This window comes from Vanessa atalanta, chromosome 13 (assembly GCF_905147765.1).
Source record: "Vanessa atalanta chromosome 13, ilVanAtal1.2, whole genome shotgun sequence".
NCBI classification, from domain to species: Eukaryota; Metazoa; Arthropoda; class Insecta; order Lepidoptera; family Nymphalidae; genus Vanessa; species Vanessa atalanta.
In genome coordinates, this window is record NC_061883.1 from 3,151,145 (window position 1) to 3,169,397 (window position 18,253).

An 18,253-nucleotide genomic window follows, 5' to 3' on the forward strand; every position below is an offset into this window, starting at 1 on the left:
TTTTATTAATTAATTTTAATGTTTATTTTTTAACAAAATAAAATATAAAAAAGGAAATTGTATTTCGAATACCACTGACTGACCACTGAATACGAGAAATCTAACAAGATACATTTTATTTAACAATAACTTTGTTAGTAGCGCGGAGAAAGCTCAAAATCAAAGAGGAGGATTTTTCCTGCATATTGACATTACTTATCATCTCGTCAAATAGTTTGTAGTAGCACATCTGTACGCTGTTCCTCATCGTTTGAAACAACGATCAGTTCTAACAAAAAGTCTGTTTGAAAAAGATGACAGGCTCTTAAAGGAGTTGTCTTTTGGTCGAAACCTTTTGCATATATACTTGAAACATTTTTCTCATAAACATCCCACGATCCTACTCACTATAAAGCAGACGTTTTATTATAATGCCACACTCCTCTAAAAGTTCATAATTAAGTGATATTTTATGTTACTAGAATTCTTCTACCGGAAACTTTGTATTATATTGTAAATAATTTCTTAACAATAGACAACATTTTTTTTAACTTTGTATTGACTAACATATTAACTCATATCCATAATATAATAATATAACCTAAACTTAAGTATTTATTATTATTGAGTGTGTTAACATTACTTATGGAATTAATCGACTAATTTAAAGATTACCCCGTTTTTCTTGTTCCAATTCAATGGATTCAAACAATGTTTTGAAGTTGCCAGCACCAAATCCCTGAAAATAATAATTTTATTGTTAACTAAACTAAATAAATTTAAACTACTACTATAAATACGAAAGTAACTGTGTCTATGTAAGAAGCAAGCAAGAGCGAAAACAAACGCTGCGGGCGTAAACTAATATCTAACCAATTAATTATTGTAACTAAAAATACATATGTGTATATGAATTCCTAAAAATGCTACTGAGGAGAAATCCTGAGTATCCGCCTGGAGTTCGTGTTCCGGAAAGCACGGAAAGACGTTGGTCCTTTGCCTGAAGTCTCGGGGTCATGTTGGATTGCCATTCCAACGGATTTGAGAGTGCGGGAATAGAGTTAGCTGGCTAACCGTCGGTATGGATACCTCCATCGTCATTTTATATTTAGGCATATAGTAATTTGAACTTACATTATGATTTCTTCTCTGTATCACTTCTAAGAATAGCGTTGGTCGATCTTGCGTGTTCTTGGTGAATATTTGTAGAAGGTAGCCATCGTCGTCGTAGTCTATGAGGATGTTGAGCCGCTCCAGCGTGTCTATGCTCTCTGCGACTTGGACTTTACTGTCTTTCAACTTTTCACGTATTATTTTGTAATATACTGACGGTATGGACAGAAATTCGACGCCACGTTCACGAAGATGTTCAATCTAAAATTTGAATATGTATAAGCAAATTATATCGATTCTGAGAATTATTGTTAAACATTTTATCCTTAAGCTGTCACTTATAAATAAATTTCTTTTGCAAAATTAATTTATATGAGATTAGTAGATGTAGGTGGACTTTATATCGATTCTATTTAAGAACATCGATAAACAATTACCGCGGTAATAATATCCTCAGTATTGATGGCAATATGTTGTACACCAGCACCGCCATGATACTCCACGTATTCCTGAATCTGACTCTTTCGTTTGCCAGCGGCTGGTTCGTTGATAGGGCACTTCACTGTCTCCTCCCAATTCGCCATCACCACAGATCGGAGAGCGGAGTATTCCGTACACACTTGTTTGTCATCCACCGACCAGAATCTAAAACGTAAATGCGTGATTTTCTTTAGACCAAATAGTAAATTTTTCAAATAACTTATACACACACAGTTTTACACTTTGCACGTTGTCGGCAAGAGTAAGCGTCTCTAATGTGAGGTAAGTCTTTGGGGTGCCACCTCCAATTATTTACTTCGAAGTACTTGACTGACTCTATGTGGCGAGCGCTCTAGTCAAACCCTCGCAACGCCACGTCCTTGCCAGGACCCTGAAGATTGCAATTATCATGAGGGCTTATGGCGTCTGGCTTGCTCTCCATTAAGTAACTAGACCAACTATGATATTACATTTAAGTCCATTCTATATAAGTATTATAAAAACACTTTTATATTTTGGATCGACTGTCTATTGTATATTAAAGGATTCAACTCAAAAACTACGCGATGATACGAAGCGTATATAAATTTAGATCGTTTTATTTAAATGGAGCCGTGCTCCGTTTCCTACCTGAACGCATCTATTTAACAAATAATTGGACGTGAATTTGTAAAAAGAAGACAATTACTTTACTTAATTACCTGTGAAATTGCAGACAGCGTTCGTACCACGATGCAGCTTCTTCCATTCCATTGTCTGGCTGATTACCAACTACGTGATCCACAAAGTTAATTTCAACTTTCGGCCTTAAACAAAGAAATATGATTTAGTCTTATGGTTTAATAAATTTGTAAGTATCGTGGTTATTGCACACCGAGGTATAAAATACAAATCCCAGGTGTAATTAATTTTTCGAAATCATTATTAATTTCATTGATATGATTTTTTTTTTGTTTTCATTTATATCTCAAATCAACAAAATACATCCACTATCTATGATGGAGTATAATATTTACAAATATAAAATTTCCTATTTAAATTTATTTTATGTAATATTTTCTCACCCCCAACGGTCACAGTCAACGGAGCTGTAAGAAAAATTACCTAACCATTGCTTACCTTACTAATACAACCACCAACCTTGGGAACTAAGATGTTATGTCTCTTGTTCCTGTAGTTACACTAAGGCAATTGCAGTCTGTATTTCCCAATTTCCCACTTGTGGGCTAAAGCCTCCTTTTGAGAAGAAGATTTAGAGCATATTCCACCACGCTGTCCCATGCGGGTTAGTGGCAGAATTTCATTAAAATCATACATGCAGCTTACTTCACTATGTTTTCCTTTAACTCAGAGAAATGAATTATACACAAATTAAGCACATGCAAATTCAGTGGTGCTTACCTGGGTTTGAACCCACAATCATCGTTTAAGATGCACGCGTTCTAACTACTGAGCCGTCTCGGCTTTTACACAAACGCAACAATAGTAAATATTCCTGCTTTGCTACCGCCAAACAGTCTACCGACTATAGATATAGATGTGATGAGAGGATGGTGCCTACCTAGACTGGTTTGTACGAAATCCTAACGCCAACTTTTATTGTCAACAACTATTGCCCAATATTCGATATTATTATAATAAGATACTTACAAAAAATTCTGTATGGGATCTTTTGCTGAGGGTTGATAACCAGGTAAGAAAGATCCTTTGTATTTTGACCTATCGACCAGTGTGTGTGTGTTGTCGCCGTACTGAAAAATATTACACAGTTCACGTAAAGAAAAACATTGTCAGAAGTATCATATTGACATTTTAGTGCACAATGCAAGCAACCAGCTTACAAAAGGCTACAGATCTTTGTGTGGCCTTTAAATGACCTCATATTAATTTATTTTAGAATATTATTTCAGATTCGAGATTGTATATAAAATAATTCATTCCTTATTTGTCTATTTGGAAATAAGTTTAATTACTATTTATATAAAATTACATATTTAAAAGAATAGACAAAGTGGTTTGTTGGGGTAGTTGTGGTAGCTCGTAAGACTGTACATTCCAAGATCCTGAGTTTAAATAATGAAAAAAAAAATAGTTCCCAGGAAAATTGACAATATTTTCATCCTCGTGCACCGAAAAGTCGTTGGTCCTGCGCCTGAACGCTATTTGTGTCGCGTTTGTCTTCCCATCGAACGATTATACATATAACTATTTACAGCACTACTATGTATCTGTACTGCCACTGTCCTCTTAAATATCCTACACAGACAGCTTACGGCTAGTCTTCCTTGAAAACGGCGACCTTAGCCGTCCATCCATCATTCATTGTAACGAATACGTCTCCAAATGAATGATTTAAAATTAAATACATATGTTAGAAATACTTATTTATGTAGTTACATTTACATTATAATTATATATTTAATAAACTCATATTTTGTTACTGTATCCGATTTCATAAAAGTGTAATCGATTTCAGAACGTCAATCGTATGGCTTTAAAAAAGTAATACAAGACGTTTTCCCGCGCAAAATAATTATTAAAAAAATAAAAAGGGAGTCGCGCGTGAGATGAGAAAAGAAGATTTTTGTGAATTGGATATTTAACTAAAGGACTATAATATATAAAAAAAAAAAAAAACAAATAATAAATAAATATTCTGTGTACTGGTGTATTTATTACATATAAAATACTCACGGTTTTGAGTGTTGCCATCCGAACGACACCAAATTCGTCTTCTTCCTCCCAGAGGTCTCGAACAACGGCAGCTCCTTGTTTCTTCGCATATTCAAGTATATAATCTAAGTTTTCCACTTGGAAGGCTACGTCCTTGACAAAGTCTCCGTGATATTCTATCTCTTTAACAAATTCAGTTTCCTCGGGTTCATATTGCGCTTGAAATATGAATATAATCTACAACGTAATATAACAGGTTATACGACTTCATTATTATAATATATGTGTTTGAGTTTTATTTGAATACTAATGAATAGCGATGTGTCATTAAACGAGTCAATGGATTCTGGGCTCAAGCGTTACTGAAATTTCTGGTATACGTAATTGGAGTTTGTAGAAAGCGTCGTCATGAAAACGTGAAACAGGTAAAAAGTATCAGTCAATCTGCATTGGAACCGCGTAGTGGAATAAGCTACAACCCATAAAGCGTTCAAGAGAATTTCAATAGAATATTGATGTACTTATATATTCCAGTTATATTAAAACATTTTTTAATAATTGTAGTTGACTTTTATGATTCATTAATACGGTGTGGTCTTTTTAAGAATTTTCCAATCAATTAATTTATAGTTCAAAATTTATATGTTTTATTATAGAACGATAGTAGACTTTTAGGATATACATAAGGTTGTTGACAAGATATGAAGGGTCCGCGGCAAACTAAATCTAACGCAGACAAAGCCACTGACGTAAGATGGTATTAATAATATATACTAACATAAGCGTCGTAAATTAGCAATTAATATTTATTTTAAATTAAAACTAATCATTAAACCACTAACCTTGTTCATTCTAACAGCATGAGATGCGAATTTTCTAGAACCCGTTTCTAAGCCTTTGTATGCCAGAGGCTCGAAACCGAACCGCGTTATGAAGTAACTGGCTGCCTAAAAAAATATCGGATTGTTTAAAAACCATTAAATACCAAAAAAAAAATCTTAATCAAGTTCGATTTAATTTCGTTTAAATTCCAGTCTTTTCAAATGTCCCGATAATAACATTGTTACTAAATGGTAGTTTGAATATGGAATTTAATTTTATATGTAACGGAATAAAGCCGAGACACACAGACAAGTGAGATGTACCACGAGGCTGTATACACACAGTAATTACATATTGGAAAAATAATAAAAATCTTCAACTTACTTGCTTTGCATTCGATACCCAAAAAGTAATATGATCGAATGCCAAAAATCGCCCATTCTCTGGTTTTTTCCCCTTATCTGTATACGTTGTCTGTAAATAGAAAATATATTTTTTTTAAATTTACTTAATAATTTAACGAAATTGTTACATATAAGGTGTATCAAAAATTTTTGTTGAGATATTTACAATTTCGAAAAAAAAACATTCTTTTTTATATATAACAAACTATGTTTTGTTTTTAATAGGAGGTTTAATAAAAAAAAAGGTATTAATCATTCTACACACACAGAATGTGTGTCAATGGATCGGTCCAGCCGGCAGTGTAATTACTGAAATACACTCGCTCACTCACCATTTCTAATTTAACGCACAATTATACAGTACAGACCTACCCGGGTAAAACAACCGTTAAAAACAATACAAGAATGTCATTAATCAATTAATAATTATCTTCAATTTAAATTAATTCTTACCATTATAATGTTAATATATTTGACTTTCGCTTTTAATATTGATACCGCTTACGTCCGTTTACAACAAGAACGAAATTAGAATAATTCCAGAAATGCTTACATTTCGCATGGAAAATCGAGTATTTATAACGTTTTATGAATTTTATTAAAAACAAGTCTCAAGTAAAGCCTCGTTCACACAGCACAATAAAATTCCACTTATGAAATGTAACGAAAATTAATTGCTACGGAAATCGCTACAGTATTTGAACAAGTTGAGTTCTAATCATTATTTTTAAATTAAGTGAGGACGATAAACTGATGCTGATACGAATTAATTTTGTGCATATATTCTAGAAGTGTTAGTGTAGACAATGTTTAATATTATTACTTTTCGATAAACACATCGATAGATTGTTGAAGTCTACAGCGACGGCGATCCATCTCAAAGATTAAAAACTCAATAATTCTGTATGCGTGTAAAGGATTTGTTCGTACATCCTCTATGCACGCAGACTTGAGTTTCTTAGCACTTGCACTTATTTCGTCACTTGTACTCGGCCCGAAATTCTCCCCGCTCGCATCAGTAAACTGATTTCCTCGAAATCTTCTTTTCCTCGTACATTTTCGAGCTATATTGCCTCGAGTTCCTTTCGGATAGTTTGGCATTTTACTTTGGTGAACTCAACCGTTCGTGACAAAATTTCAAGCGAAACTGAATCTGTTTTTCGGGCAACGTTTCGTTCCGTATACCTACCGTTTCATCAAACATCTGCCTGGTCAAAAAATGGTAAATAAGGGAGCATTGTGATGTGAAGGTTGCTCCGCCTCTAACCGTTCGAGCGCCCGGCTATATTCGATAACTCCGCAAATATTCATTATTTCGCTTTTCATTTAGTTACTGACTAAATATACTTTCATTTTCATTATACTTTCGAAATATGTAAAAAAAAAAATCTAAAGGGATTTCTGGCCTTAACCAAGAGTACAGGAACTATCAGAAGGTACAAGTTTAGTACTTGATACGAGATAAAGGTGCTCGTTTAAAGCTACTTTACTAGGTAGTAGAGCTTTGTCCAAGCTACTTCTGGGTATATACCACCCACTCATCATATACTCTACCGCCGAACAGCAATACTAAGTGTTAGTAGTGTTGTACTATGGTTTGAAAGGTCGGTGAGTCAGGGTAACTACATGCACAAGAGATATAACATCTTAGTTAAGGTTTTAACTCACTAAGGTTTTGGTAATATGAGACTTCTTATTATTAGGTGGTGGTGAAAAAGACATTTTAAATCTTATTACTTTATCAATTGTTCCTTTTAACAAACAGCTTGCGTCGTCTAGCGTACAAAAAATAATTTAGATACCACATATTATGTGAATGGGATTTAACTTAATTCTTTACAGTATCCGTAACATAAATGTAAAGAGTATTTTCTAAGAGGAAGAGTATGGGGTATCCTTATGCTATGTTATAAATTTATTAAAAAAATAACTTCTTATATTGTGGCTTTCATGTGGACCGAGGCTTGCAACATGTTGTGTCGTTCAGGTTAGTGATTGACCGGTTATAGACGAGCCTCCTTTACGTAACTATTTATATATTTATACAAAATCCATAAACAATATAATAGTAAAAAACACGTATTTTTAAATTGAGTTTATATTCTTATAATTTAAATCAATCTACATGACTGAGTGACTATTTGATTTTATTTATTTGTCCACGTAGGTTACTACAAAAATAGGTCATATATAAAATTTATGAATGCTATCGTTTTGCATGCGCGCTGCATCATTGACACCTCTAGAGAGATTGATATTTCCAATGAATATTGTGGTTTTTTTTTAAATAGATATTTTTCGTGAATCCTTTCGTAAATCGTTTTTTATAATCTTGCCGTGATCAATATAGTATAATTGTTCAATGGCGTTATTTGTTTTAAATTTCGAACATGATATGTGTAAAGCAAGTCTGTATCTTTTACTGGATTCATTACAGTAACGTTAAAAGTCATTGAGGGTACCATAGTCATGTTTCATCATAATAACTAAATTGATGGTATTTTCTCAAATGTGATATCTAGAAAATTTAAAACAATTGCTAAATTAATAGATATATAATTACAGAAATGAATATTCCATTTATACAAACAACAGTTGTTTACACAATATTTTCAACACAACCTGCGCAGCACCAACGCGACTAAAAACAGTATGCTAATTTCTCCCGGAGATTGTACGAGGTAAACACGTCGGAATGTCAGCACAGAAACGGGGAAGCGTAGCTTTAATTTAATCTGATGTTTGTATAATACAAACATATAACATTATTGTTTATTAAGCCTTTAACAAACAAGAAAAACAATAAGTCGTGTAAACTTATTTGGTAGAAAATAAACAAATAAATATGTTTGTTTTGTAAATACAAAACTGATGATAAAGTGTAAACAGTTTTATTTAATACATGATCTTTGCCATATTATATCGTCAGCTGCCTAAAATTTATTATTAGATGTGATTAATTATTAAAAAAAAAAAACAATAATAACTACATACATTGTCAAATAAAACATTTGAAATCATTTCTTTATTTGTCAATTTTAGTGCACGACTGTCGTTGATACAATTTCAGCATTTACATGACTTTGATAAAAAAATATTGCGTGGGAATTTTAGCAGAATAAATAAGTATTATAATACTGCATAATCATTGACATTATTATTGTTATATATCATAACAAAATCAAACGGCACTAGAGCAACAAAGTGGAACGAAGTCCAAATATCTTCCGTAAAGAGCAGAGAAGGACTTTACTGAGCTGTGCGATATTTCAAAACTAATACTCATGAATAATAAATTTGCTCAATAAGACTTACTACTAAAGTTTCTAAAGTCGCGTATCACTATTGACGTTTCACGATTGTGTTCTGCGGTCATTTTCGAGTTTTATCTTACAGAATAACTCTATTGATACGATATGAACTATTATAATTAATCGATTATTGTGAAAGGTCGATTTAGTTTAGTCGAAGAATTTATTTATTAAAATGAAAAATGTTAATTAAAGGAAATATAATGTTTTAATTTTAAGTTAATAAAGGGTAGCGTCTCTACCCCACGTGAAATAGTCAATAAAAATAACCTGATTGTTGACTTTATTAGATATTTAAAATGTATATACTTATAATAATATATATTTATCTTAGATTATTGCACAACTTTTTGTAATATATTTAATTTAAATATTAATGTTAGGTGTCTCATTCGCGGATAAAATCAGAAATGAGGCTATCCGTGAGAGAACCAAAGTAACGGGCACAGCTCGGAGAATCAGCAAGCTGAAGTGGCAGTGGGCTGGCCATATCTGTCTTAGGACCGATGGCCGCTGGATCAGACGAGTTCTAAAGTGGAGACCGCGTCTCGGTAAGCGTAGACATTCGCAGGATCGCCGGTAGAAGCTGGATGAGGGAAGCAGAAGACCGAGCAACGTGGCGCGCTCTAGGGGAGGCCCATGTCCAGCAGTGGACAGCAGTAGGCTGATGAATTAATGTAGTTTGTTTTTTTGCATAATATGTTTATGAAAGAATTTCATGACTCAAGAACTATGGTTCTTGTTCCAAATTATAATCGTATATGAATTAATCTCTTATCGATTTCTTTTTGCTTTTTATGATATGAGATATCTGCTATATCCATGATGACCAACTGCGAAGTTTGAATCGAATCGAGGTTCTAAAAACAAGATTGTTTCGCTTGTATTAGTAGAAGATGTTGCTCAATGATTCGTACATCTATAAAATATTTTTCCATTGCTTTTTTAATGACGTCAGCTGTCAAGTTGTATAAATTATATTCTTGTAATATTGTTGTTTCAGTGTTATATGAAGAATAAATAAGTCAATATGCTAAGTAACAATACTACTATATAATACTAAGTTCTAAGTTACTTAAAATGGAGTGATTATATTTTCATTGGATTAATCCTAATTTAATTTAATTCAACTCGGTGGAAGGGCTTTGTGCAAGCACTTTTGGGTAGTTACCACCCACTCATCAAATATCCTACTGCCCAGGAGCAATACTTAGTATTGTTGGGTTTCAGTTTGAGGCCAGGTGAGTGAGCCAATGTAAGAACAGGCACAAGTGACTTAACATCTCAGTTCTCAAAATCGGGGGTGCATTGGCGATGTACAGCTATGTTAAAAAATTAACTCCATGGAGAGTGGTGACCGCTTACCATTCATAACATAATAGCAATGTTCGCTTTTTACATTATCAAATAAAACAATTAAAAGTATTATATCTTTTATTAATAACGTTTACACTATTTACTTAGATAATATACCTATTTTATGATAAGTAGGTACAAAAATACCAGCACCATATATATATATATATATATAAATTTGATACTATGTTCTACATGAAATAATAATATAAATATATTATAATTGTAATATAAACAAAGTTTTCGTATTTGTAATCAACGATTATGCTGTTTTTCTCGATGTAATTCATTATTTTAATACTACGTACAAAATTAGAGCGGTTTGCCCGGATTAAACACGCTATCTTCAGTTAAAATTCATTCACTCATTCAGATAGACCAACAATACAAGTTGACGTATTTCTATTTAATTATATTATCTGCGTTTTTTAGTTGTCTGCTTCCTTGTTGTCTATGCGCTCAATAGCCTCGAAAACCCATTTGTAGTTCATAGCCCCGAAACCCTAAAATTAAAAATAAAATGTTACAAAATAGCCCGCGGATTTTCCACACAGCTCGTTATCATGACAGCCACAAGTCTAAACTCAAAACATTGGACGAATTTAATAAATAAATATCGTAATTTAAACTCAAAATAACATACGTAAGGGAAAGTTAAAGTGTATTAATTATAATTCAGCAACAGTTAGTTAAGGTTCCAAGGTTGGGAAAAGTCCTTTTGAGGATAAGGTTTGGAATCCACTCCACCACGCTGCTCCTTTACGGGTTGATGGGCACAAATGGTAGATTCTCATCCATAGCGTGAAGTTTTTACTCAGGATTATTTTCTTCATCGCCAAGTACGACATGAATTATAAATGAAATTAAGCACTTGAACTCAGAATCATCGGTTAATAGTCACATCTTGTCACCACTGGACCATCATTCAACTATTTATAATGCTAATTTAATATTATTAATAATAGTTTAATTTTAGCTCACCCTGTGGTTCCTTCTTTGTATTATCTCAATGAATAAAGTGGGACGGACTTGCAAGTGCTTGGTGAAGGCTTGCAACATGTAACCTCTCTCGTCAAAGTCGATCAAAATGTTCAGCTCTTTCAATTCTTCAACGCTCTCTGCTACGTTAACAGGACTATCCTTGAGTTTCTCCTTTATCAGGTCGTAATAAGTAGACGGCCAGGACAGGATGTCGGCGCCACGTGACTTCAAGCTCTTCATCTGAGAATAATTCAGTATATTAATACAGAAGAATGGTTAGGTTAGTTATAAATACACTCTCAAAAGCTTTGTTTTTTAACAACAAATTAAAAAAAATAAAAATCCACCCACATGCGTGGAATATAGTTTATATGTATAGAATATTTAATGTACCTAATGTAAATAAGCACTTTTTTAATACTATTCGGGTAGACTTTTGACTCCACTCCACCTGATGGTAAGTGGAAGTGGAGTCCAAACGCGAAGACGACCAGCACAAGAATGAGCTGCACCAGTCGCTTTAAGTTCGCAAAGTCAAAATTACGGAGTAATTATAGTGTAGGTGTCATAGGAAGATTTGATAATTCGAATTTTGGGAAACGAAAAGAACTGTAGTTTATTATTTTAATACTTACGGTAGAGACTATGTCATCCGTGTAAAGCGCAATGTGTTCGACTCCCGACGTGCCTAGAGCCTTCACAAATTCCGAAGCTTTGCTCGTAGGCCGGATACCTTTCGCAGCTTCATTTAGCGAAAGCTATAATTTTTTTTTTTTTATTTAATAAGTATGTTTGCCAACAACTTATAAGATTTGTATACAACTTTGACAGTTTCAGAATTATAAAGTATTAAAACAAAATGATAAGCTAAGTATAAACACCGCATGTAATACGGATTCAAGGGGTATTTATGTAAATAGGATTTCAAAGCGCCAAGATGGCCCACCGGTTAGAATGCGTGTATCTTAACCGATGATTACGGGTTACCCAGGGAAGCACCACTGAATTTTTATCTGCTTAATTTGTGTCTATAATTCATCTTGTGCTCGGCGGTGAAGGAAAACATCGCAAGGAAACCTGTTTGTGTCTAATTTCAACGAAATTCTGCCACATATGTATCCACCAACCCGCATTGGAGCAGCATGGTGGAATATGCTCTAAACCTTCTCCTCAAAGCGAAAGGAGGCCTTAGCCCAGCTGTGGGAAATTTACATGTATAGTTTTGAAGTCGTTAATGGAGTGAAATAACAGAATATGAATAAACCTCAAAAAGAGGTGGGCGTCTGTGTCGAAACAGAAATACTTACAAGCACAGTTTCCGTCTGATTGATAACAGAAGCCGAGTTAATACAAGAATACGGCACTAAGTCGTGGCTGTAGTCCACGCACCAGAACCTAAAAATAATTTGTACATTTTAAAAATAGTGTATATATATATATGTCGCATCCTCCGCACGTTCGGGCTCAGATCGCTCTTCCTCTATTACTCGATGCTCAAATAAACCCGTTAACGGATTTCTCAGTATCTTATTTTACGCATCAAAAATGCAGTGTTGACGTTTCGCAAAATGGATTCCATCCAATAGTCCACTTGACATTTCGATATCGAGAATTTATTAACTAGCAACACCGAGACATCGTTTTTGATCGTATTAGCAAATGGCGTTGCTCGATCCTCGACATAAATATATATTTTATAACTTTTATCTTTACTAATAAATGAGGATACGTTACTTTGTATCTGGAGAAACTATTACACCAATCTACATAAAAGTGACGCAAGCATATAATATTATTAATTAAGTAGGTGCCTTTTGCTGTTTCACCCTCTTTAAATTTGGAGTATTGGTCTAACAAGCGGCATTTCTATTTGTATGAAAACACAAACTTTTTTTATACTGTAGGAACAAATTTGATATTTTAATTACCTGTGCATATTCAGGTTCTTCTCATACCATGTCACTGAATCCTCAAGTGTTCCATCAGCCATATTACCTTCCACATGATCTACAAAATTCAAATTAGTTTCAGGCCTGAAAAAAAGATACACTTTTATAGTTTCCACTTAATAGCGCTTATGCCAGTCTTCTTGACATTTTTGTTTTTTATTTTATTTTATTTTCAGTAGGACAACCAACGCTAGATACAATATCACATAAAAAATAAATACATTTCAAAATTATCAAGGCAAAAGTTCTACTACTTACAGGTAGTCTCACCATGCATTATCACATTGCGCAATATGTATTAAAAATAATCAATGATTAGAAATTATTAATTATGAATGAATTAATAATTATTATGTTGCTACGTAAGTCAGAAAGTACTTGAATAATTATCACACTATTTTTAATTAAGTTTTATAATTGCCAATATAAATTTCACTTATTTATTGATAATTTATTAAATATAAAAATACATTCATAAAATATAAAAGTACAGACTTAAACAATCTTAAAATGTCTTACAATAGCTCATTCAATGGATCGTCTTCAAGCGCTTGGTATCCGGGGAACAGCAGTCCATTGTACTTGGATCTGTCAATTAGGGTGTGAGTATTATCACCGTACTGAAAGATATAACACAATTCATACAAATTAATGCGTATTTTGTGCGATAGATGTTAGCTACACATGTTATTACCCAGAAGGATTTTAGAAGCAGCGTAAACTTTTAACTTAACTCTTCGAACTTCAATAATCAGTTCAAAAATTCCAAAAAAAAAGATCTGATAAATTGATTATTTTGATTTTGTAATCAAACACCCAAGTGTGTTATCAAATAACCCAAATAGAATAATATAAAAGCAGACGGTTAATAGACATGTCTATTTAATGACCACCATTAAAAACCAAAGAATTATATATCACCAATGTCATTGACCTATAAAGATTGTTTTTTATTGAAGGAATATAAACTTAGCACATAATGTAACGTGATATAGATTTGATACAAAAACAACGCTAATTCGTTGGCGTCTTACCGTTTTTAAAACTGCATATCGTATAATTCCATTTTTATCATTCTCCTCGGTAACATCTTTGACAACAACGGCGCCTCCTCTCCTTGCCTTTTGCACAATGGCGTCCAGATCAGATACTTCGAATGCTACGTCTTTAACGAAATCTCCGTGATCGGCTAAATCTTTTGTGATCTCACTCTTGTTTGAAAGAGGTGATTCAAATATAATTATTATCTGGAAAAAAGGTAGTTTAAATATGGTAAAATATATCTGCAAACGTCCGCTAGGCTACTAATAAAATATTAGCATTAGCAGCCCGTAAATGTCCCACTGCTGGGATAAAGGCCTCCTCTCCCTTTGAGGAGAAGGTTTGGAGCATATTCCACCACGCTGCTCCAATGCCGGTTGGCGGAATACACATGTGGCAGAATTTCGTTGAAAATAAAATATATCAAATGGAATTTCAAATTTAATTTAAATTTAAAATGTAAAGCTTCATTAGTAATAAAATCTTCAAAGCAAAAACCTGTATTCAATCATTTGCTATTAAAAAAGGGTAGACGTTTCGTATTTCTAAGAGCTTTGTCAACTTTTTAGACTCTATTTTTTTTATGTCGTAGTTACACTGGCTTACTCACCCTTTAAACCAAAACAAAACAATGTAAATTGTTTCTGTTTCGCGGTAGAATAGAATAACCATAGTTGGGTTAGCACGAAGCCTTACCACTAAGTATTCATTAATTATATATTTTTATTATTTTCTTTCACAATCCACTCCATATTATGAATATAAACGTACCTTATTTTGTTGAACGGCATAGGAAACGACAGGTCTGTCTTCTGACGAATCTTTGAAAGCTAAAGGCTTAAATCCGAAACGGGTGACAAAGTAACTAGACGCCTGAAATAAAAAGAATACGATTATATATTTAATATATTATATGTACATTATTAATTATCTAGAAATACAATTCCTCTTCACGAAATATATTATATACTCGTATTATATAAAATCGTGTTAAGTATATAAGGAATGTGAAAGTGTATGTAAAACATTAACCAACAACAGTAAACAGCTTTTGCCAACATTCTTGCAAAATAGTGCATCAAATAAATGTTTTATATCTCTGGCATGTTTCACTAAAACATTGGATATGTAAAATTAACATTCTTCAAAGCTAATATCTGTCTACGTTCAGTTCAGTCAACGTCGATATATCGACAAAAACATGACTTTTATTTTTACTAAAAACTGCATTTTGCAAGTATCATTTTATTCCCTGGGACAACGATTTCTGCGTCGGCATACAAACCTTTATAATTAATTAATTATGACATTGGTTGTGGTAGTAAAACTTAAAAAATATATTTTTTTAAATTACCGTTTTCGCATTCGCCACCCAAAACGTAAGATGGTCGAAATTTAACACTTTGCCAGTATTTGCTTTAATGACGTCTGCTTTTGTCATTTTGCACTGAAAAATGAATAATAATTATTTAATAGAAGTTTTCGGGTGCGGCTTCGACCGCGTATAGGAGAGCGAGGATATTTTTTATACCAAATACCTAGGCCTTCCTTGAGACCCAAGCTTGCTTCGTACCGAATTACTTCAAATTCAGTTCTGTGGTTTGGCCGTGAAGAAGGAACAGACAGAGTTACTTTCGTATTTGTAATATGAGTAAAGATTTTTATTTGTCATAACAATAAAATTTGATTTTATTTTTATGGATTTATTGTCATCACTAACATTTGAAAATGCTTTTTTATTTCTTTTTCGTTTAACTCGTTTAGCAATGGAACATAAATGCGTTATTTATTCGTAAGGTAACAGACTTTATGTTGTTTCTAAGCTATAATTAAGTAATATAACCACCGAGCCTTACGCTTACTTGTTTGTTTCGATGCGTTTCGTGAATACAAATGAGAGGCAACATTGCAGAGCTTAAAAGCGACTGGATAAATAAACTACTTTAATAAAAACAAGTTCAGTATTATAAATTAAACGTCTACTAAAGTCATAATTGCAATATATCCTACTTTTAAAAATAAGTGTAAATTTTTAATTCTGATATTTTTTAAAAAATAAAATTTTGAGGCATTTTCTGATTTCATCGATGAACTTAACAAAACTTTCATGCAAAACGTATTTGTAAAAATCTATGACATTCTAATCTTTCGTATTATATCGTATAAAATATACAAAATATCAAGAAACAACGATCATGAAGTCTATTAAAATCTCCGAATTACAAGCTTATAAAAAACATTAATCTCAATTAAAAGTAATACTGCTCGTTAGTTATCGATCATATACATGGAACTTCGTGTAGCCATTGTTGATTTGCGTGAAATTTTCCGTCAATAAAGAATAAATGCACATGACAGATTTCGGCCAACGTGGCATTTGTTATTTGGCGGCCATTTTGGAGACAGAGTCATGAGATGTCTTATTGTGAAAGAGTGTTCGCAAAAACTAGTGCACTTTCTATGTATTTTCTTATTTAATCAATAAATACATATCAGATTAAATAAAATCGTCAAAGTATAATTAATACAAAATGTGCCTTTACAGTAATAGTTTATATTTATCGGAACAAAAGCTTTTTTACGGAATGAAAAAAATATTTATTATTTTCTTGTAATAGATATCATATCATCAAGAGGTTAGTTTTGTGATAGAGTCGTAGTTCTAAACAAGGACGCCTACACGTAATGCAGCTCCATTTAATTATAAGTTATTTTACTACTTAATATGAAACTCTATTTTGCATCGGCAAATTAAAGTTTAACGATTAGTAATAGTAGTGCTTGAAATAATGACATATGTACCCATCAGATCCGGTACCGTAAGCTTAGGGCCGTAAGCCCTGGGCTAAAACTAATTAGAGGCTCACCTAAGACATATCTGAACGTAGACTAATTAAATTAAATTAATTGAATTGGTTTGATTAATTGCAGGACTCGAACTTGTTTAATTTAATGGGGCCCAGGGCCCCTTGAATCCACGGGGCCCTGGGCTGAAGCCCTTTTTTAATTAAAATTAGTATAGTTTAGAATTAGATTAATTTATCCTTTTCAAAGAAAATTAGTAATTTAGAACGATAAATAAATGACACGAAAAGAATTAAGGCGTTACCGTTATTAATAATTGAAATAAAAATATTTACCTTCCGTTTAAAAAAATGTTATGAAAAAAAAACACGACACAGTACGATCAACTTAAACAAACTATACTATCATTTATCTGGAAGTATCTATTTATATTAATATTTTATCTCTATTTCGGATCTGTTATTAATTTTGAAATATTATTAATATTGATCTTCACATTAATTATGATTTAATTTATTCATAATTTTATACTAAAACGTTAACGCATAATATAATTTTAAGTCAGTATCAACCATACATATACCAAATGTAAATATAATGATTTTTTATATGGACAGACGAGCGTATCTAGGTGGTTTTTGTGCAAGCCCGTCTGAGAAGGTACCATTTATTCACATATTCAAATTGCAATACTCAGTCAATAGGGAGGGTGTTAATACAGGCACAAGGGACATCATATCATTTTTTATGATAAAGGTAGGTGAACGAGCAAATGGGCCTCCTGATGGTTAGTGGTCATCACCGCCCATAGACAGTGCCATTACTGTAAGAAATATTAACCATTCCTTACATCGCCAATGCGCCACCAACCTTGGGAACTAGGATGCTATGTCCTTTGTACCTGTGGTTACTTATTTTGGTTGACGCATGGGTTAACATTTCTGGCAGGTGTATATGTATATTTCTATACCCACCACTCTTAGGTACCCACTTACTCTTAGGTGACCGTTTGAGTTCACCTAGCTATTTTATTAAACATGGTCACATCTGTAATGATCCTCCAACCGTAGACACAGGTTTGGCAAATGTATCTTTTAGTTTTGTTATTGTTTATTCCGTATAATGTCGAATTGGTTTAAAATGGTTATAAATATATTTTGACTTTTGTAGTTACTTATTACGTTACGAGTAAGTAAGTGATTTGATTACCAATAATGTAAGCGATTTTGCACTTATAGCAATTATAGCAATTATATAAATCTTAAAAAGAAAAAAAATTGTATTTTTGTATCGATATAACAGATAAAACCATAGAATATATTTATCTTAGAAAAAAATT

At 32.8% G+C, this 18,253-nt stretch overlaps 2 protein-coding genes across 2 annotated transcripts; both read right to left on the bottom strand.

Annotated features, from left to right (window-relative positions):
• Window positions 1–23: 23 nt before the first annotated feature.
• Window positions 24–6,027, bottom strand: LOC125068538 (4-hydroxyphenylpyruvate dioxygenase-like). Its single transcript, XM_047677733.1, has 9 exons — window positions 5,925–6,027; window positions 5,452–5,541; window positions 5,088–5,192; window positions 4,267–4,482; window positions 3,223–3,323; window positions 2,274–2,378; window positions 1,530–1,737; window positions 1,114–1,353; window positions 24–718 (listed from the first exon to the last, which is right to left on the bottom strand). Exons 1-9 carry the CDS (start codon window positions 5,925–5,927, stop codon window positions 644–646), a joined length of 1,143 nt encoding a protein of 380 aa, XP_047533689.1. The 5' UTR covers window positions 5,928–6,027; the 3' UTR covers window positions 24–643.
• Window positions 6,028–10,547: 4,520 nt separating this feature from the next.
• On the bottom strand, window positions 10,548–15,621 carry LOC125068539 (4-hydroxyphenylpyruvate dioxygenase-like). Its single transcript, XM_047677734.1, has 9 exons — window positions 15,464–15,621; window positions 14,881–14,982; window positions 14,103–14,315; window positions 13,588–13,688; window positions 13,048–13,152; window positions 12,427–12,514; window positions 11,755–11,877; window positions 11,120–11,359; window positions 10,548–10,641 (listed from the first exon to the last, which is right to left on the bottom strand). Exons 1-9 carry the CDS (start codon window positions 15,548–15,550, stop codon window positions 10,567–10,569), a joined length of 1,134 nt encoding a protein of 377 aa, XP_047533690.1. The 5' UTR covers window positions 15,551–15,621; the 3' UTR covers window positions 10,548–10,566.
• Window positions 15,622–18,253: the final 2,632 nt, after the last annotated feature.

Bases quoted from the DNA above. Each gene is read 5' to 3' on its own strand.
- LOC125068539 (XM_047677734.1), bottom strand. From the start codon at position 15,550: ATGACAAAAGCAGACGTCATTAAAGCAAATACTGGCAAAGTGTTAAAT. The intron at 13,153-13,587 runs GTAAGACATTTT...TCTTTTTTTCAG, and splicing joins GATCCATTGAATGAGCTATT to GCCTGAAACTAATTTGAATT. The intron at 11,878-12,426 runs GTAAGTATTTCT...AAAAAATTATAG, and splicing joins ATCAGACGGAAACTGTGCTT to CTTTCGCTAAATGAAGCTGC.
- LOC125068538 (XM_047677733.1), bottom strand. The intron at 3,324-4,266 runs GTGAGTATTTTA...AATATTTTTCAG, and splicing joins GGATGGCAACACTCAAAACC to TACGGCGACAACACACACAC. The intron at 2,379-3,222 runs GTAAGTATCTTA...TCTTTGTTTAAG, and splicing joins GATCCCATACAGAATTTTTT to GCCGAAAGTTGAAATTAACT.